Below are 21,931 nucleotides of genomic sequence, written 5' to 3' on the forward strand. Positions count from 1 at the left end.
AATTGTTTAGGAAGGAGATTGGCATCAACAATTACTTGTATGTCATTTATTTCTCAGTGATTTAACCATACAAATGCAAAGAAAGTTTTTCATAAAGACTTCCAACATACTGAATTTGCTGCCTAAAAAGTGCATTTTTAGAAACAAAGTCAATAAAATATATATTTTTAATGCTAAAAACTATTAAATACATTTTTCCAGAAGAATACCATCGTATCTTCCAAACACTCATTAAATACCTTTCTAAGGTCAATAGAAGTTTTTGTAATCAGGCAAAATGAGTAGCCTGTTTAGTTTCGTGAAAAAAATGTTTAGTTCAAATACAGGATGTCTTGTACAAATTTACAAATTATTTTGCACAATAAAAAATTATCCTCTACACAAATGGGTTATTCTTGACAGGTAATACCTACTATTATACTTAATCATGTCAAAACGAATTAAACTGCTTAAAGAACATTGCAAGCTGGATATTGGATATTTCTGAGAAAAAATTCCCAGGATACATGTAGCTATGATACCTGGAAAGAATGGACTTGCTCAAGGATTGTTGGTTCAAAAGAGACATCTTATAGGCATCTGTGAAGAGTAGTGTAAATACTACAAGAGCATGCGCTGAAAGTTATGTACAACTTAAATGCATGGAAGTAGCATCCAAATATATAACAAATAGAATTTTAATCAGGATATAAGTAAATACCATGATTGAAGTTTAATACCATGTCACCAATGAGCCTCTCAGCAATGCAGTCACTGTGAGTTCAAGTCCAGCTCATGCTGGCTTCCTCTCCGGTTGTAAGTGGGAAGGTCTTCCAGCACCCTGCGGATATTCGTGGGTTTTCCCCAGGTTCTGCCCGGTTTCTTCCACCATAATGCTGGCTGCCGTCGTATAAGTGAAATATTCTTGGGTACGGAATAAAACACCACTCAAAATAAAATAAAATAATACCATGTCCATATTTTAATACACTTTAGCTTCACATGAACACTGCACTTCTGGCTCAGCTTTAGTCCTAGAGCACAAGGGACCTACAGGAACTTGATAGGGACAGGATGATTTTCGTCTGCCTCTTAGGCACAGCCCTAGCATTAGAGAAAGTGTTGATCACGTGTGAGAAACCAGGACTGGAGAAAAACACCGGAGAAGAAAACATAATAAAAACAACCACGTCACAGTAAAAGATTACAGATTGTGCAATAACGGTAGCACATCACCTAATTCCCAGCAGGGTTAAACATTTCTTGGTGAGCTCAAAATGCAAGCCTGAATAGTTTGGTAATGTTGAAAACATGCTGGTGCACCACAGTCAGTGATCAATGAAACCTACGCTGACCCTAAAGGAATCCCTTCCAGGTTGGAACGAAGCCTGTCACAAGACAAAATTGGATTCTTTGAGCCTCACACAGCAAATGTCAACTTGATCACAGCTAATCACCGGCCAATTTAGAGTTAGTTTCTGACACGGGGCTAGCCAGTACTGGAACGGTACTACTCATTTCTCCCATCATTACTGAACTGGAATCAATTATTACCTGTGACAAAATCATTTTCGCAACTGATTCGATAGGTCATTTGTCATCTTGTAAGCAGACAGGTTTTTTCTTGCAGGAACTGCCAGGTAACAATAACGGTATTGCGGCACATGGAGGTATAATAATGGCACAAGAGAAAATTATCCATCAGCCGGTGACGGAATTGAAACTAACAGGAATGATTCACAACAGCCTGTGTCATACACCCTTTACAAAACCGTCTTTTTTGGAAAGGTCACCTGATCAAAAACATCAAATATCATTTGGTCTTTTCACAAACCAGTCTTCTTAGAAGCTCTGAGGTAGGAGAGAAAAAAAGTGCAGGTACCATTATTAGCAGTTTGGTTTGACAAAAAACTCGAACTCACAAGATATAAAAAGGCTGTTTGACAACACAGCATTCAAGGCCAGCTAAGGCAATAGTTACTATGTATAGAAAAGTCACACTGATCCAGTCAGATGAATAGCGAAGTCAATCTATTGTTACGTTCAGTATTGCTGCATCCAATAGCAAACCGACAGGTTCATATCCTGGTGTACGATGACAATTTTCATACAAAACAAAAGTAGTGATATTGTGAATTAGTGATATTCCACTGATAATTTTCACAATGAACAAAAGTAGTGTTATTATGAATTAGTGATATTCCACTGATAATTTTCACAATGAACAAAAGTAGTGATATTATGAATTAGTGATATTCCACTGATAATTTTCACAATGAACAAAAGTAGTGATATTATGAATTAGTGATATCCCACTGATAATTTTCACAATGAACAAAATTAGTGATATTATGAATTAGTGATATTCCACTGATAATTTTCACCCTGAACAGAAGTAGCGATATTATGAATTAGTGATATTTCAATGACAATTTTCACACAAAACAGAAGCAGTGATGTTATGAATTAGTGATATTCAACTGATAACTTTCATACAAAACAAAAGCAGTGATATTATGAAAAATGCTCTTTATTTTGGTCTTTTTTATACCATCAGCAATAGTTCAGCAAAAATGCTGAAACCTTGAGTGCAAATTGATGTTTGTTTAGTAGTACATTTACATTTAGAAAGAAAACGTTGTCTTTATAACGGTTTGATGGTTTAAAAATTACAACAGTGAATTTATTAATCATTCACACCTTCTCTATGTAATAAACGTGGGTTTCAGGCTGCATCCCTGTGCTCATGTGAAATAAAGTATTAAACAACAAAAGAAGCCAAAAACGTTAGCATTTTCCCCATTGTTGACATACAAGAATTAGAGTTTAGTTCACGTAAAACCTTACAGCCATTGTGCCATATAAACAACACTAATATTCATATTTTGTCACAAATTTTCAGCTATAGTGCCAATATTTAACAAAACCCCATAACCAATAATAACCAATGCATTTCGATCTCCCAAGAAAATACCACGCCCTAGTTTGAAAAAGAAACTGTTTATATCTTGTATGGCGATCTTCCACTTTTAAACACAGATTAATATCATGTTAGGTTTCCATAGTTAAAATCTATTCATTAAAGTTAAAAACGCATTAAACTCGAATGATTCCCACATCAAGCTTTTTAATGGGAATGGCAAAATTAAATTTTACATACACGGATGTAGAAAACAACAACAAATGTTTTGTTCTCAGCTTAGTCTAGAATGTCCCTGCTGGGATAAACTATCAAGTAAACCTCCCACCAACTACTCTAATTCTTCAACCTTTTCAGCCACCTCTGCAACCAATGTTTTGAGACATTCTGAGACTGAACTATAGGGTCTAGAGAAATAATTTGCGCAGTTTTATGAAGCTTACATCTTCAGTGTCGCAAACAAATAATTATAGGTGTGGTTTTCATATACTGTATGCACAAATTCCACTCAAAAAGGTTGAAGCTTTACCGTATGTACAATCTTTTTTAATATTGTCAGGTCACTGGAATTAACGCTCTGGTAAGATAGGGGTTTAACTTGATCCTTGTGGATTCCAGAATTCCAATCTGAAGAGATTTTCAGGGTGTTAGGCAACCATCCGACAGGAACCAGTGCGTCTGCTGACTGAAGAGCAACTTTCACTGGTGTAACAGCGGCTGCTACTACAGCTCTATGCACATTAGCATGTCCCCCCCAACCCCCTCCCCCCAAGATACGATGGAATAAAACAGAATGAGACAGACCAAGTCAATATGCAATATGAAGACAAAGAAGCCCCCAGGGCTAGCACATGCAAGGGAATTATTAAGGCAGAATTTGCTTTTAAGACAACGGTCAAAACGCCCTCAGTGTGTGCTGTACCAGATACCTTATTAGGAAACAACGCTTTCCCTTAAACCACCCAAGATGTCCTCCTGCCTACAAAATCGCCAAACTATGTACATATACATATTTGCTCCGATGTTTTTCTATTTAAAAAGAGTTCTAATATAGGTTTAAGCAACACAAAGGCGTGAATTTTTTTACCTAGCCAGGAAAACATAGAAAATGTACCTTTAAATGCAGAAAACTCACAAACATACCTATACACAAACTACAAAATAAGAAAACACATCCGGTATTCATGATTCAGCAACAATTTAAATGGTCAGTTTCAAAGAAGCAAGATTGAAAAGCACAACTGAAATGTGTCAAACTTGGTTGTAAAAAAAGTTTTTAGAACGAGCCGGTCAAACTTTTTTTGAGTACTGTAATTCTTCAACCTTTTCGCATGACTGCAAGGTGTTTATTCCAGCATATTCTGAAGGCTCTATCTTGCAACTCTGTGACACACAAATAGGTTAAGGAATTAAAGGAGAGGTTGACAGTCACAGCTATTACATGAACGTTATTAAAGCATACAGTGTTCAAATACTTAAGGTAAAAGTTAAGAAAAGATTTACCAGTATTTTGGACCCAAAGAAAAAAAATTCCCTCTTTGTAAATGTAGCTAGATATAACACTCAGACATGTAAGAAAACTGGTCCCTAATCAATGAAGACGCAGACTCAAATTTAGCTCAAGGTGGCAATTCACCCCAGACACAACTTAGTACCACTGAAAACATTGAAATTAATCAAGGTTCAAGGATACAAGTACACTAGGAGAAAATAAGTTGATGATTTCTATGTAACTACAGACACAAGACAAACATAGTGTATTTTTGACACTTCAAGTCTTTTTCATACTGCAGAACCAGGTGACAACGATTCTACCATCAATTCACACCCAGCATCCAATATGGCAGCTTTCCAATAATATTCAGCTGATCAGGTCCTAACAAATCCATAGAAATGAAGAACAGTTACAAGTGTGTGCCCTGACAAACCAATGAAGTAAACCTGTCAGTAAGTAAACCTGTTGTTCCTGTCAGGTCTGCTAGCAACTGATATTTTATAAAACCTTTAACGGCATATATTCATTGAAAATAAAGATGCCTTCAAGAAGTACCGTTTCTTTGAAAACTACAGTAATTCCTTTGTTATCCTATTTGATAATATTAAATAAAATATCTGCAAAAGCCATTATAATCCAGGGAATCTAGGATGTATATATATATATATATATATATATATATATATATATATATATATATATATGAATGCTTGGGGTTTTACGTCGTATTTAACATTTTTTTAGTCATATGACAACAAGAAATCTCGAATTATATGTCCATGATCAACATCTATCAAAAACAAACTGAGTTTTGGTTCTCTATGTATCCATGGAATGAACAAGATCAAAGACATCACAGAGAAACTCGATCAAGAAAAGAAAACCCTTTGGTCAGTGTTAAACGAGTATCATTTTTTTTTTGTTTGATTATCATGCAGATACTAGCAATGATAACTGCATGTATAGTGCATGAAACTTAGCTAATCTTACTAAGCAACACAACAAATGTAATATAAAGCAACACAGCAAATGTAATACAAAGCAACACAACAAATGTAGTACAAAGCAATACAGAGCAACACAACAAATGTTATACAGAGCAACACAACAAATGTAATACAAAGCAATACAGAGCAACACAACAAATGTAATACAAAGCAAATACAGTATTAAACCTGAAACTGAACTCCAAAAAGTCCATTTTTAGTGTAAGGTACATGTTATATTACATTTTGTTGTTCAAATTTACAATTTTCCAGTACGATATCATCCTACCTTCCAAAAAAAAAAAAACAACAAATAACTTTCTAAACTTCACAGTAATCTGAGAATACATCAAAATGAGAAAATTATCCAGGGATGACATTTCAGGTCAGACATGTATATGTGTAGCTTGTAAGCTTCACTGCATGTACATGTTGAGTCAATTCTGCATAATGTGAAAAATATCAGGTTACAACATTATGTTGTTGTAATTCGCTCTTGCGAATGATTTGCTTAATACAACGTTTCACCGTTTATGATACTCTTGAGGGATTTACAATGCATTTATCACAATCAAATCTAAAACCAGCAAATGTATAAACCACAAATCTCAAACATATATGTATTGCTGGTTCGCCCATCCTTTCCCCCCCGCAATCTCTTTTGGGCATTTGTGTCGTTCCTAGCCAATCAAACGGCAACTGTTAAGAGAAATAATCTCCTGTAATAGAGAGCACTAATTCTGTCAGCTTGCAAGAGCTGGGATCAATCAAAATTAAGTCGAAAGAAGCACAGAAAATCCATCTGCCCACGTACATGTGCATGTCCGCTTGAGTGAGGACATTTGTCTGTTATTTGGTTTGGTCATATGCCCCGATGCCACACACGACTGACTGTGGGGTGGAAGTAGTAAACAGGCGACCCATAGCTTGCTGATTAGCGTGATTACAGTCCTGTCTCGTGAAGTGATCAAACAGCCGGACAATCAGTCTGAACAGAACTGATCTGCCACTCAGTGCTTAACAGCCTGTCAGTCTAGCCCAAGGTGTGCTTCTTGAATGTTAGCTAGGGTACTACCTGCTTCATTCGCTCTAACAAGTCGCTAGACATCCGTTATTAGACAAGTGCATCATAATTAAGCAAGAAAGACTTGTTTACCAAACACGCGGTGAAAGTAAAAATCGGTCAAGATTACACACCTGTTTACATGCAAGAACCTTTTGGTGACCATATACATTCAATTAGTTCCTTTTCTTTCCTTGCTTTCAAAATTGTAATGGCAATACTCCCACAGACTCTATATTATGAACCAATCCCAGGCTGATATTAAGCATAAATACTATAAACTTTCATCTTTGTTTTCATCTTTGTGCTTAAATAAGAAGTCCTACCAGGTACAGGCTCTGAGATTAAGGCATAGTTTGTACTAGATGAAGCCAATGCCCGCTCAATAAACCTGGGGGTATTTGGTCATTTCCACAAAGCCATTTCCAAATCAATTAAATCAAAATTTGAATTTCGATTTTACAGTTTATTTTTTAGTGCCATATAATTAGAATTCTGACCACCTCATAAATGTTACCTGAAGACAACTGTGTCCATATTTCAACTTCTGGTACCAAAAACTAAGCACAAGGTAGAGACACTGAATTTAGACATCCGTCAGAAATGGCACTGAGTAATTTGACTGATTTGCATAACCTCAAATACATTGCTTGCTACACAGCATTTCTGACAGATACATACATATATATATATATAATCAATATACGATCAGATCACAAGTACCAGTCAATAGAAGAAACAAAGTCGTGTTGAATGTCTTCATTTGTCACAGATGTTTATTGGCTGGCGGGGAAAACCAGACAGCCAGTTTGATTCCTGCTCAATTTAATAGTAGTGTACATCTTGTATGGTGACAGAATCCAAATTCTCCCAGAAGCTACAATATGTCAAGCAGGACCCAGCCTCGGATGTTCTTCAATGCAGGCTATTGTCCAAATAGTGTTGAACCCAACACTTCAGAAAAAAAAAAAAAAACTTGCCTAGCTCTCAGGTAAACCTTTCGATGGCTTCCTACCAGGCTGGAATTTGAGTTGAAAGTTTAGTGTTTACACAATGCAGTCAGGCCTTACAAACCCCATTAGTAGATAGCACACAAGGGGGTGGGGGGGGGATTTGCCCTCTGCTGTAGTTGGTAAATAATTAAGTTAAATAGGTTTAAGTATGAAAGCAGTTCACCTGGGGACCACATCGTTGCATGAACTGTTTAAGCAGTTCAGACAACTGAGACACACAACCATAAATGTGAAACGTGCAACGATGGATGCCAAATCTGGCAGAGTAACAAAAAGATAATTTCTTTCCAAACACGAAACCAGTTTGGTTCCAAGAGCTGATCAATAACAATTGGAAAAAGTGTGGAATGTGACAGGATCAAATGCCATTGAAGCTGTAAACAAGACAGCTGCAGAATAGCTGCAAATATCTGAAAAAGTCAATGCACTATAATAAAACAACACAGGGCATTTACATGAACTTCTGGGGGGGGGGGGGGAGTTTTTTGGAATTTGTAAAATGAAGAAAAACAGTTTCAAAATTAGCAAAGACTTGTCAGACTTTTGTAACTGACCAAGGTGGAAAATGATATACAGCAAAACAAGAACACTATGCTGACAAACAAACAAAAATATGAACCATGCAACCAGTGCGAATATGCCCAATCTACCATAAACATCAAAACTGTCAATCAAGACTCTGGTTCAAACTAGCAACCATTGCAAAGTCATGACAGGCACATTTGTTTTATGTAACACACTCCCAAAGGTGAAATCATTTTTCAAAATCCTTTTTTTTTTTTTCAGAGGATAGTGCAATTCCATGTTTTTGCAACAACTGGGTTATAATTACTCCATTTGTCTTGGGAATAATAATTACTCTGTGCCTAATTGCTTTGATTCCCAACGGCTTTGATTGGAAATTAACCAGTGTCCAATATCACATCCAAGTTTCATTTGATGTTTATGCCTTCTTTTTAATTACTAGTGTTCTTTGTAAACAGTGACATTTAAATGGACTATACAGACTTCTAAACATCTAAAACAAAGAGAAAAACTTTTATTAAGTCCAGGATTTTTTCACCATTGCTGATGAAACGGGTAGCTTGGGAACTCAGTTTGTCCATCCTGCTCACTGTAGTGAGCAAATAAATATTTTTGAACCTAACAAATATTTTGTTAGGTTTCAATTTTTGTTATTTGTTTCTAGCTACAGTTAACAACTTTGGTTGAATAAATACTGATACTCCATATGAGATTCACCACACAGGTTTGCCTTTGGCACGTACAAAATTTTGTCATGCAGTCAAGAAATGTGTAAAGATGACAGTTAATATTCTGTACATTACGGCCATTTAAATTGGGTGCAGAAATCCTTCCGATTAACATAAATGTTAAATTGTAATTCTTACTTTTGGCTTTCTGCAAAAAGTAAGCTGTCACTGGGCTCAAGCAAGAGGATTGAAATCTAGCTAATGTAAATTCCATTCCACTTGTACAGCTTCTATTTAAACTAAAATGTTATTTCCTAGGGTTTTTTTTTTTTTCCTTCATTTGGACAGGCATTCCCCATTTGACACAAGCAAACGGCAGGAAATCTAACACGTGTAAATTCCATACCACTGAGACTTGTGCAGTGTCTTGCATGTTTGAATCTTGGAATAGTAATGGAATTTTTTTGTTATTCTAATAATACAGGCAAACCTGTACTTACAGCCACCTGTAAGCAGCGTCTATCTGCTCTAAACGGCCACTCTTTACCGCGACCAAGCGATTTTCCATGTTAAACTACCTGTAATATCCAAGGCGTCCAGCGGCCACTATATTTCGTAACAAAAATCCAATATCAACCTCTTTCATGCACATTAAAATCCACCTAAATGTTAGCATTATTCAAGTGACACATATTGCTTGTTTCTCATCGATTCATCAACCTTACCAGGCCACTTTGAAGTTATTTTTAGAGAAATTTGATTATTTTGTAATCATAAAAAGTCCAGTATTAACTGGTACCAAATATCAATGTTAGACCTTTATAAACTTCTAAAAGTGCATTTTACATTCCAACCTTTAGATGAAACACTAAAAAAGTTTTGTTTGCTGTTTGACAGGTTATTTCCCTTTGGACCCGTACCTCTGTGTGCTGTGGGTAACCAGTGACGTCCTTATGTGTACCGCATCAATCTGGCACATGTGCACTATGTCCATGGATCGCTACCTCACCCTCAAGTACCCCATGAGGTATGGACGCAACAAAACCAAAACCATGGTCGGCATGAAGATCCTGTTCGTCTGGGTCATATCCCTGGGGATTAGCAGTCCCGTGTGCATTCTGGGCTTGGTGGATATCAACACTGTGTACGACGATGGCTTTTGTGTTCCCACAGTGTCGCACTTCCTCATCTACGGATCAGTGTTTGCATTTTACGTGCCTCTCCTGATAATGATCGTGACGTATGTATTGACTATTTCAATCTTATATCAGAATCAAAAGCTCATGCGAAGGATACAGCGCTCGGATCTGCGCCCTTGCTTTCGAAGCCAAAGCCCAAATCGCTACCAAATCAGGAAGAGCCCTCAGTTACTCAGTCCTCCAAGTAATGAGGGCTCCAGCAAAAATGTCTGGAATAGTCACGGAGCCACGGATGAGAGCATTTTTGCCTCATCCACAAACACGGATGACAAAACGCTGGATGACGTCGCTGAGGATTCATGCGGACGTCCGGGTCATGCTAACCTGATGCCACCCAAGCACTGGGTGGACCAGAAAGCAGCGTCTTTCACCTGCCTCAAGACTTTCTCTCTGACAGAGAATGAGTTCCTTGTCTGTGATACTAGAGGTCAAGAATGGCTTACGCACAGAAGCGCCAACAATTCACCAAGAAAACCTAAAATGGTCAAGAGTTTTTTAGACGTCATGGCCAGCCCACGGACCAATGGCAGCATGAATTTAGACGTACCTAGATCACCATCTTTTGTAAGCCGTCTACGCAGCACTGACAAAAAGAAATCTTCATCCGCAGTGGGAGAGTCAACGCGGCTCATGCCACCCACATCCCCACGCAAAACTTCCTGCAGTACAGGCTTCATCGATGACCGTATGCATCAGATAGAGCAAGAGATGGATCTCTGCTTAAAGAGTTCTCTAATAGTTGACAAAAATGGACAAACAATAGCTGTGGCACCAGAATCGCCCACAAAACACTACTTCAAAAACAAATTTGGTACTAAGATGTTTGCTGATTCTGGCGATTCGGATGATGATACATCATCGAATAACTCTGAACTGATATCCATCAAGCTTCACCCAGAGACATTTTACCTGTATAGATTAGACCTCAAAAAGACTTCCCCAGCTAAAAAGAAGAAAGAGGCTGAGACCGTATTCCAAAACGGTAACGCTGTTATTCCCACAGAGGAATTCCCTGAGGGGGATAAGGATGTAGCGCATCAGGTGAGCTCAGAACATCATCGTACCCCCAAGCGCAAGAAAAGCATCACTCAGAAAATGAGAGAGAAAATAAAGTTGAACAAGGCAAGTCGAGACATCAAGAAGACCTTGATACACCTTCTTCCAAAGAAAACCGCCACCAATGAGAAAAAGGCCTCAAAGGTACTAGGTATTATTTTCGCTGTTTTTGTCATCTTGTGGACTCCATTCTTCATTGTGAACATCCTCATGGCGCTTTGTCCATCGTGCCAGACTGCTGTCACCCCAGAGCTAATGTCCACGTTTCTCTGGATGGGCTATGTAGCTTCACTTGCAAATCCCATCATATACACCATGTTCAATACTGCCTTCCGCCGCGCCTTCGTCAAGATCCTTACCTGCCAGTGTCGCTACGGCAAGGCTCGTGGCCCCGATAGTGTCATGATGACACTAGCCGCTACGTGGCAGAGTGACCGTCGCAACACAGTTACCTTGCTGCTAAAAGACGATCACAGAAGATGAATTCCTATATACTGATTGAACAGGACAATACCAAAGATTTCACACAAAATTCCAATATGAATTTGGACAGTTCAAAAGCACAACGTGCACAAGTAAAGAAACATCCTACTGCAAAGTGCTCAACTTGATCAGCATTACAAATCAATAGTTTCAAGCTTTGGGACTCATTTTATCTCTACTACTGATTTCCAGCCTACAAGGGAATAAAAACGCTGTGTGTTTTCACTACTGAATGTTCAATTTACTGGCTATACCAGCCAAAAGGATTAAAACCCCATCAATTTGATGGTGACAGTTCGTTTACATCGGACTATCAAAAAAAAAAAAAATCAAAGGAAACCTTAATGCTTACAGCTTCTCTCCTGTGGACATAACCCTGTGTAATGTGACATGAATCAATGTGAACATTATTTTTCCAATGTAAATGAACGGCCTTTATTTTCCAATGGTGACCACCATGTATAGCTTGTATTATCAATATGACACACCTATAAACATATATCTAGATCATGTTTCAGCTATGTTTAATCATGCCTTCCTGCACCCCTGTGCTTTATTTGTCTTGATATTTTCCATTGAAATTCCAATGTGCTGGACACATTGATACTAATACTTTTTACTGTGCATGTAAATATGACTTTATTGGTTTGTGAGTTCGTCCCATTTGGCGTTGAGTGCCAGATTCAGTATTACTTCCAATTCAGCCTCCCATGCAAGGTGACATTTCACTAATGCATTACGTTTCATACATGCAATCCTCGACAAGTATTTATTTATTTATTTATTTATTTATTTGATTGGTGTTTTACGCCATACTCAAGAATATTTCACTTATAGGACGGCGGCCAGCATTATGGTGGGTGGAAACCGGGCACAGCCCAGGGGAAACCCACGACCATCCGCAGGTTGCTGGCAAACCTTCCCACTTACGGCCGGAGAGGAAGCCAGCATGAGCTGGACTTGAACTCACAGCGACCGCATTGGTGAGAGACTCCTGGGTCATTACGCTGTGCTAGCGCGCTAACCGACTGAGCCACGGAGGCCCCTCCTCGACAAGTAAAATTAAAGTTAAAGATAAATTCCTAAAGAGACTGTACTCAAAAAAAAAGTAATTTCCCTATTGAGGCTGTGAACAAGTTTTATTTCAGGGATTTGTTTATTGATTTGTTTATTACAAAATGTAGGAAATATGTAAAGTAAATTGCTATGTTCTGGTCAAAATGACATTTTCATTTTTCCACTCCATGTATAATTTCCAGCCAAGTACTGTTTTCTCACCCTTTCAATCTTTTCTTCTAGTTTCTTCCTGAAATCTATCCTTTTTGCTTTATGATATTAAAATCTGCTGTACAATACCATACCGTCTGAACTGTATTGTTATTTTCTCCAGAACTTGAACTCCTCCAGTAAACCATGGACATTCATCATGCTATCTTTTCTGCACGTGTGTCTTTTACTCCAACATTTTACAGTTAAATCTGAGCATAAAACATCATTTTGTCTGAACTTTATTCCAATTTTCTCCATTATCTGATAATTTTAAAGTAAGAACTGGATGCCCGATATCTCACTGAGATTATATCGGTAAAAATGTAAAATGTACGAAAGCACACTACCATGCTATCGAAAACTGTATCCTGCCCCTTGGTTAGAACATTTTCTTCCTACGATATGGGTGAAATACTGATGAGGGGCCATAACATGTAAGCTATTCATTCATTCATTCATTCATTTAAAACTGTACCAAGGCCTTCTGCTCAATTTTTATCAGTTGGTACAAATGTAGCATCTGGCAACAATGCAGCACAGCAGATTTCTTAAAACTTGTAACATTGCAGCGACAGGCAGCAGGCAGATTGTAATCAGTGTGGAATAATCCCACCCGCTTGTTTACCCACAACATGGGTTTTGCCAGGTGGCTGAGCTCACATAGCAGACAGGCAGCAGGCGGATTGTAATCAGTATGGAATAATCCCACCCGCTTGTTTACCCACAACATGGGTTTTGCCAGGTGGCTGAGCTCACATAGCAGACAGGCAGCAGGCGGATTGTAATCAGTATGGAATAATCCCACCCGCTTGTTTACCCACAACATGGGTTTTGCCAGGTGGCTGAGCTCACATAGCAGACAGGCAGCAGGCGGATTGGATTGTAATCAGTATGGAATAATCCCACCCGCTTGTTTACCCACAACATGGGTTTTGCCAGGTGGCTGAGCTCACATAGCAGACAGGCAGCAGGCGGATTGGATTGTAATCAGTATGGAATAATCCCACCCGCCTGTTTACTCACAACATGGGTTTTGCCAGGGGGCTGAGCTCACACAGCAGACAGGCAGCAGGCGGATTGTAATCAGTATGGAATAATCCCACCCGCCTGTTTGCCCACAACATGGGTTTTGCCAGGTGGCTGAGCTCACACAGGAGGCAGGCAGCAGGTGGATTGTAAGCAGTATGGAACAATCCCACCCGCTTGTTTACCCACAACATGAGTTTTGCCAGGTGGCTGAGCTCACACAGCAGACAGGCAGCAGATGGACTGTACGCAGTATGGAATAATCCCACCCGCTTGTTTACCCACAACATGGGTTTTGCCAGGTGGCTGAGCTCACACAGCAGACAGGCAGCAGGCAGACTGTAATCAGTGTGGAATAATCCCACCCGCTTGTTTACCCACAACATGGGTTTTGCCAGGGGGATGAGCTCATGTAGCAGACAGGCAGAGTCTCCACGACATAATCTAGCCCTTGGGGCACTCAGGCTGGCCAATTTGCAGCATGAATATTCTACATGTACCCTAATTCTTCGACCTTTCACCCACCACTGCGACCGATATTTTGAAACATTATGAGAGAACTATGAAGAGTAAAGAAATAATCTTCACAGTCTTATACAGTTTGCATCTTTAGTGACGCAAACAAATCATTTTTGGTGTCATTTTCATAACAACTGTAAGCATAAATTCCCCTGAAAAAAGGGCTTTATACATGTACGTCAAAAAAGTTGAAGATTTACAGTACTGTAGTTTGCAGTCCTTAAAATCGGGTAAATAAAACAATGAGCAAAACACAGAGAAGCTTTCCCTAGTTACATGCATTTTCATCAGATTGTTTTATATCTTGTTCGTATTTTCAAAAACAGCTGCCATATTTATGAGTGTGGAGTCCTGCAATGTAAACTGTCAGTCCCACAGCCACAGACAAACAAAGCAAAACAATAGAATTCGAACAAGCCACCTCATTGGTCATGGACTGGTAGTCTTCCGCCAGAAGCCATTAAAGCACTCAGGCACTCACGACGCTTTCCGCAGAACAGATCATCTTCAAGGGGCAATGACCGCGCTAGAGGAACACTGGACTTAGTTATACAATGTTGTACTGTTACTGCAATATGAGAATGGGGACGCAGAAAAATTCTGAGAAAGCAGACAGGGAAATGACCAGAAAGAATGGAACTGTGCAAAGCATAAATGACATAACTGCTCATGTGGAACATTCAAGGTCATGCTTTACACATCAAGATTTCACCACAACAGACCAAGAATAAAGACCAGTCACATGTACTTTACACAACTGGGCATACTTAGAAATTGGACAGGGTGCTGACCAGACACAATGAAACAATGAAGATACCAATGGTTTTAATCCAGAACAAAAGGGCCTTGATTTGTACATTACGGTTTCAGTGCTATACGAGAACAAGGACTAGATGTACTTTGGAATAATGCATAGGAATAAAAATGTAGAAAGTAGAGAGTAGGGCAGGCACATAGAGTAAAGCCTTTATGGCATAACTGTTTAACAGAAACATTCAGGTCTTGATTAATAATCCAGGCATCCGGGACGTACTGTGGTATGTCCAAAATTTGGACAGGGCAAAGACCAAAAACAAGAAAACAATGCAAAGTACCAACAACGTAATCCAGTTTGAGTATAGTGTAAAATGCAACTGTACATTCAAGGTTTCACTGCGGTATAAGGAGAAAGACATATCAGATGTACTGTGAAATGAAGGTTTGGAAGCGTGGAAAGTGCACAGTGCAATGACTATATTCAACTGATAAATGCAAAGCAGCTATGTCATGATTGTTTAGTTGAGCATTCAGGGCTTCTTTTTTTTTTTTTCATTCAGCTTTTACTGCAATACGAGAACAAACAGGTTACTTGTAGGTGTATTGTGAAATGTGGCTAGGAAGTAGGTAGAGCACTGACCAGAAACAATGAAACAATGATAAGTGCCAGGAACATACCTGGCTTCCATATTGTGCAAAAGAGCCTTGATTCATACAACCACTTTTCAGATCATTGCCAGAACAAAGGCAGTGCTTCTACATGTACTTTGCGGAGAAGTTTTATAGAGACTTTGACAGAAAATGAATCAGGTGTAATGGAACAATGCAAAGTGGCAATGACATATCTGCTTTTGTGAAGGGATTCAGGGCCTTTATTCGTGCATCTTGGTTTTACTTTACTAATACAAGAAAGACATTCTGCTTGTACTTTGGAGGGATGCTTTATAGAAAATGGATAATTAAGTCAATGAGTGAAATGGAACAATGCAAAGTAGTAATGAGATATCTGCTATTGTAAAGCATTCATGGCTTTCATTCATATATCCCGGTTTTACTTTACTAATACAAGAGAGACGGTCTTGCTTGTGCTTTGGAGTGATGCTTTACAGAAATTGTCATAGGAAGTCAGGAAAGGGCAGTGACAAGACAAAATGAAGCACCATACACAATCTTCAGACAGACAAGATTTTGACTGCACTGTTCAATACCTGAAGGCTGTGGGATTTCTTTTCACCATTAAGCAGAATATACTTCGGTGAACCATGAGTGTGTGCATGTAACTTAAAAGGCTGTACTATACTCTATTTCAAAAGCCTGCCTTGTGTTATCAGTACATGAGTGATTACAATGAAATACTTAAATGAATAAAGATAAAAGGAGACATTACTAACCAAACCTGAGTGATTTTATCTGTAAAAATTCTTCGTTAAATCCTCATAAATAATTTTGGATTGAAAGGAATTTACATTATCACAGTAGCTTTATGGGAAAGTACTTTTACACAAATGCATTCATTATGCTCTGCCTGTCTAGTTCACTTTTATAATCTAAACTTCTATAAAATTTGACTTCTGATGAATCAGCTATACAATTGTGAAGCCCATCAACACAATATCTCCTCCAGCAATACAGGTCAATAACCGACTCTCAGGTTTTGTGGTTAATTGTTATTCTGGTGTGTCTCTAATATCTCGAGCAAATTGCTATGACATATATTTACAAACATGATATGACAATCATCCAGGACATTTGTGACACATTGATTAACTGGTCCCTTGCTTCAGGCACACCTACAATATAATACAGCTTTCACTAACGATTCAGTAAGATAACAAAACTGTTCGCTCATGACAATTCTAGGAATTCTGGGATATAGATTTTATACACAGAAAAAAATTAAAAAATAAGATTTAGGAGGTTTTCTCCGCCAACACAAAAGAAGTGCAAATTCGCAAATTATATAGATGTACCCATAATCCGGACTAAAATGAATAAAAGTGTTGAAATACAAAATATATCTAATATTAGGCAAAATATACAGAGAACTGCAATAGAATACATCAGCAATATTATTTAAATTTTACATTTTGAACAACAAATTAATTAATTTAATTACATTTTTAAAATTTTACGCTTTAATTTTAAAAGGCTTATGACAGTATTTAGGCATCCATTATGTTTATTATCTAGGAAAAATTGGGTGCATTTAACCCTGAGGTCTGATGTTTTCTTGACATCACCACAATAATAGTAATTGAATTTCTGCTGTTTTCAGGAAGAAATGGCAGATTCCTATCTTTGTTATCTTTGACAAAACAGTCATTAAAATCCGTGCCTCATGTCTGTTACTTAACCCATCTTTCAATTACAGTGACCACAGTAAAGATGACATTTTCCTCAACCGTCACAGGACAGCACAAATCGATTGACAAGACTAATTTACAATTGGTTGATGACCATAAAATTCACCATATGTTGGTATCTCTCATTCATCCATCAAGCCCCGCTGAATTTACTTAGGGCTTATCGAAAGTTCGACTTCAAGCCAGCTGCAAGAGTTATTAAATTTGGTTCAGAGTGCACTTCTTTCGCTCCCAGAATTACAGGTACAGTGCATCAGTATTGATAGAAAAGCATGCGTCAGGTGTGAAAACAGGCTAATTTGACAACGACCTCTCCAATTAACCTGCACTTTAAGAGCTTTCTTAAGCAGACAGAGAAGAGGTGCATCCCATCAGATCGTACGTCCACCATGCAAAGATTAAACTCTGTGATACCCACTTTTCTGACAGATTTACCGGGTTCTAGCAGAATGCGACTGGCAGTAAATTAGCTGATAATGCCTTGCTTTCTACAAGCTACTACACATCAATATGAACCACCATGAATCATGCTGACAATACATGCTGTCGTTCACAGTGTCATCACACTGGCTGTCAACCCATGACAGAGCAGACCGAACACGCCTATAAAAGTAAGGACATGGGAGTGGACCTCTTCATCTCAATACAAATGAATTTAGTACACTTTACCCTTTTTTCTCTCACCACTGTTTCATCTGAGAATTGGATTGGAACACCATATTCATGAATATTTTGCCTTCATGATGATAGTCATATTTTTATGGGAGGATGAAACTAGACAATTGATATATTTTACCTGACAAAAAGTCTATTAACTTCAACAATGAGAGCTTGATTTCAGTCCACATCCTCTTTGGTCAAGAGCTAAGTTCAATTAAATTACACATTGAGGTCAATTTTCAATCATTTCTGGCATTTACCCGCCTCAATATTTAATCATTGAATTCCAAAATCCAGTGTGTCCATTCCACAAAACAATTTGCGGAACGAAGTGGGCCTTTAAGTCCACTAAAACAGCCGCACACATCCATTTCTCTTGAGGATGGAAGAGAAAGAGATTCTTTCAACCATTCATACATGTTTAAATCCAATTCAGACTAGTTATATGCAGAAAATCTGAAAAAGTGTTGTCTTTTCTCTCTCTGATATTCCAGCGTGCACACACGATGCATTCGGTGCAACAAACAAAATAATAACTGCACACAGTTATTTTGACCAGAGGGAAGGAAAGATAAACGTCCTACTCTCTTTAATGCACATCAGGAATGAAACAAGTGGATTTCTCAGTTCACTGATTAAATGTTGAGGCAGATATATATAAGAGGGAGCGAGTGCTTGGGGTTTAATGTAGTACAAAAACAATTTCTCAGTCATGTGACGAAGAAGGAATCCTTAGAATGCATGTCATGTGCCTCCTTGTTGCAGGACGGATTTCACCCGTTCTATTATCTAGTGCTACTTCATTGAGACGCCGTACCGAAGGCATGTAATCTGCCCTGCCCGAGCCATTATACCGATATGGCTCAACCAGTCATTGCACTATCCCCTTCATGCTGAACGCCAAGCAAGGAAGCTACAACTTCCTCTTTTAAGGGATGAATATAAGAAATAGTTGAAAATAGACCGCAGTATTTAACTTAATGGAACTTGCTATATGCCTACGATGGCTAAATGAGTAAGCAAGAGACCCACTCATTTATTCAACAACAATGTATGTATCTGATTAATGTTCTATGCCATACTTAAGAATATTTCACTTACGTTGCATGCAAAGGCAGCCAGCATAATTGGTGGGAGGAAAGCGGGCAGAGCCCATGGGCCAGGAAACCCACAACCATCCAGAGGTTTCTGGCAAACCCACATTCACACAAAGGACAGAGGAGGAAGCTAGCATAATTGAACTCACACCGACTACAATGGGAGCTCTATTTCTGATTTATGTTGGCATGATAAATATATCCAATCATGACAAACTGTCTGGTTTCAAGGAAAATCTCAGTAACAGATTCACAAGTCCATGAACCAGACGCCACAACTGGAACTTACTTTCAACCATAATTATTTGGTTTTTTATTTCACCTCATAATTTGACTCCAGGTGAATGTGTCCATATTCAATTTATTTTGAAAATATGATTCAAAGTATAACTGTGTTCTCCAACTCAACTACGTATCAGGCACAAGATTACTCCCTGCTGGAGAGCCAGACTGTACCCTGCATAAAAAAGACATAAACCATCTGTATCTGTGTTACATATCCAATAATAACTAACCTGGACAAAATCTCAGGCAAAAAGCATGGGATTGTTCAGTGTGAACATGTATCCTACATAAAGAAAGATCCAGCTGGACTACAATGTTCCGTATTTGTATGCTGACATGGAAATGCAATTAAGAAATAAATAAAAATTGCAAATCAAAATATGGCAAAACCTGCCGTGCTAAAAGACTGTCAGTGCCTTATCATGGATTTACAAGGCCTTCCGAGCTGGGACGCCAAGAGGCACATCCTAGGAGCCTCTCTACATATGGAGAATACAATTTTTGCCTCGTGCCTCAACCAAAAGAAAATACATTTCTGGTATAAAGTGCAGTCCTCACAGCCGAGAGACATAATGATTGCTTTCCTTATCATAACAGTTCAGGATGTCAAAGTATGAAAAAAAAATTTTTGCAAAACTTAATTAAACTTGTGTCTCCTTGTATGATTATATATATGTGTCTATTTGTTTGATATTAGGTGCCATATTCGTCATCATTTTCTGAGGTAAAAAAAAAAATTTCCAAAAAGATTACACTAGGATATCCTCCTACCTTTCAATCAAATTTCCAAACACCTTTCTAAGGTTAATACCATTCTTGGACTCAAGAAAAACAAGCAACCTTTGGGTCATTTACAGTATATTAAAATCATATCCATTGTTGGTACTTTGCACCGTTTCATTGTTTCTGGATAATGACAAATCCAATTCCAAATCCAATCTAAATTACTCGCCATTTACACTAGTTATCGGTGGACCCGATTCAGAATTTGGCCACTCCTTGAGCAGCAGTGTACTATTCATACATGATATTTAAGAAGCTCTGCCACACCTTGAACCCCACCCCACTAAACTCCTCAGCCCCCACCTCACCTCACTCATCAACCCCCATCTCCTATCCCCCACCCCACCCCGTCACGACACCTGACTGTACCAGGCCTCCTAATGGAGAAATGGCATTAGAGCAAGTGAGGGATGAATGACGGAGTGGTTCAGAAGAGGCAGCTGTCAGACGGATCTCGGGTGCTGGTCTAGACACACCACAGTATTATTACCTCACTATTCTGACATTCTTAGACCAGATCTGTCGCCCAGGGATGTAAACCAGACACTGAGGGTCTACAAGTGAAGGACTGATGGACAATCAAACCCTGGACCTGCATTCAATCTGAGGCCAAGCCGAGGGTATAAAGGCGTGCAGACATCTCAGGATGCTAAAAACACTGCTACACTCGAGACATCGTGAAGGCGTGTATAAAGGGAAAAGAGATATCTTTCCAAAATTGCTGTAATTCCTAAACCATTTTACATCTGCACCTTTCAATGATCAACAAAACTGACATACTCTGCTATTTACAGAATTATCTTAAGTTCACATAACATGCATTTTTAATCCCATCAACAGCATAATCTGCAGGTTGTCGTCAGACCTTCCCAATGAACAACCCTGGAATTTGGTCTCTTTTAATTTCATGTCCGCCACTAACACTACAAGGCTTTGACGTAAGGGAGCGCTTAAAAACGTCCTCCAAGCTGCCGCCACCCTTCAGAATTAGTTCCAATCAAATCGTAACATACATCATATACGCTCAGGTAATTTCCTATCACAACTTCCCAGAATACGAGAAGTGAGAGAAAAACTACGCATAAATCTGCTGCTATCTGGTGCGACTCAGGAGACATTCAAGACAGGTATGTGGCTTTACATCATAAACTAATCATTTATACTTGACGGGATTGTATTTTATTTTTCAAGATTACTTTTTTTTTTATAGCGTGTGCATGGATTTAGAGCCATATAAATGAAAGACATCAAACCTTACCCATACAGGAGTATTTTTAGATTTCTGACATCCACAAACTGGTTTCAGCAATGACTCCATACTGTAATGCCAATGTTACTTACACCCAACTACTGTAAATTCGTTTGTTTTGCCTTCATTTGTATCTAATTATTTGATGATTTTCTTTGATATTATGTTACATGTAAGTCGATGTGTCTCTTTTCTCCTGAAAATATTGTAAGATAATGTATTATTTAATGTATAAGGCCTCTGGGAAGAACAGTTCTTGAGAACTGACAGAGCTATGCCTATATATGTATCGTAACTACCCTCTGAAAATAAAGTTATACATACACACATACATGTATCCCCCCCTCCAACAACCACCCCCCACCGCCCACTGGTCTCAGTAATAATTTACTGTTCCACTAAATGTCAATGAGCCAATATGGTTTGTTAAAATGTAAACACAAATTAAATAACTCACACTACATTAAACAGTTTTGTTTTATTTATTTATTTGATTGATTGATTTTTATTTATATGACAGCAGCCAGCATTATGGTG

At 38.4% G+C, this 21,931-nt stretch overlaps 2 protein-coding genes across 2 annotated transcripts in view; one reads left to right on the forward strand and one right to left on the reverse strand.

Moving 5' to 3' along the window:
* LOC135479288 (5-hydroxytryptamine receptor 2B-like) overlaps positions 1-12,168 on the forward strand; it is a 29,187-nt gene extending 17,019 nt beyond the window's left edge. The window contains exon 2 of the mRNA XM_064759108.1: positions 9,547-12,168. Within this exon, the coding sequence (XP_064615178.1) occupies positions 9,547-11,387 (1,841 nt within the window). The 3' untranslated portion in view covers positions 11,388-12,168. The remainder of the gene's footprint in view (positions 1-9,546) is intronic.
* The window catches only part of LOC135479047 (26S proteasome non-ATPase regulatory subunit 1-like), a 188,989-nt gene that overhangs the window by 132,567 nt on the left and 34,491 nt on the right, over positions 1-21,931 (reverse strand). The gene's annotated exons all lie outside the window — the stretch shown is intronic.

This window comes from Liolophura sinensis, chromosome 12, assembly GCF_032854445.1.
Source record: "Liolophura sinensis isolate JHLJ2023 chromosome 12, CUHK_Ljap_v2, whole genome shotgun sequence".
In the NCBI taxonomy this organism is placed as follows: Eukaryota; Metazoa; Mollusca; class Polyplacophora; order Chitonida; family Chitonidae; genus Liolophura; species Liolophura sinensis.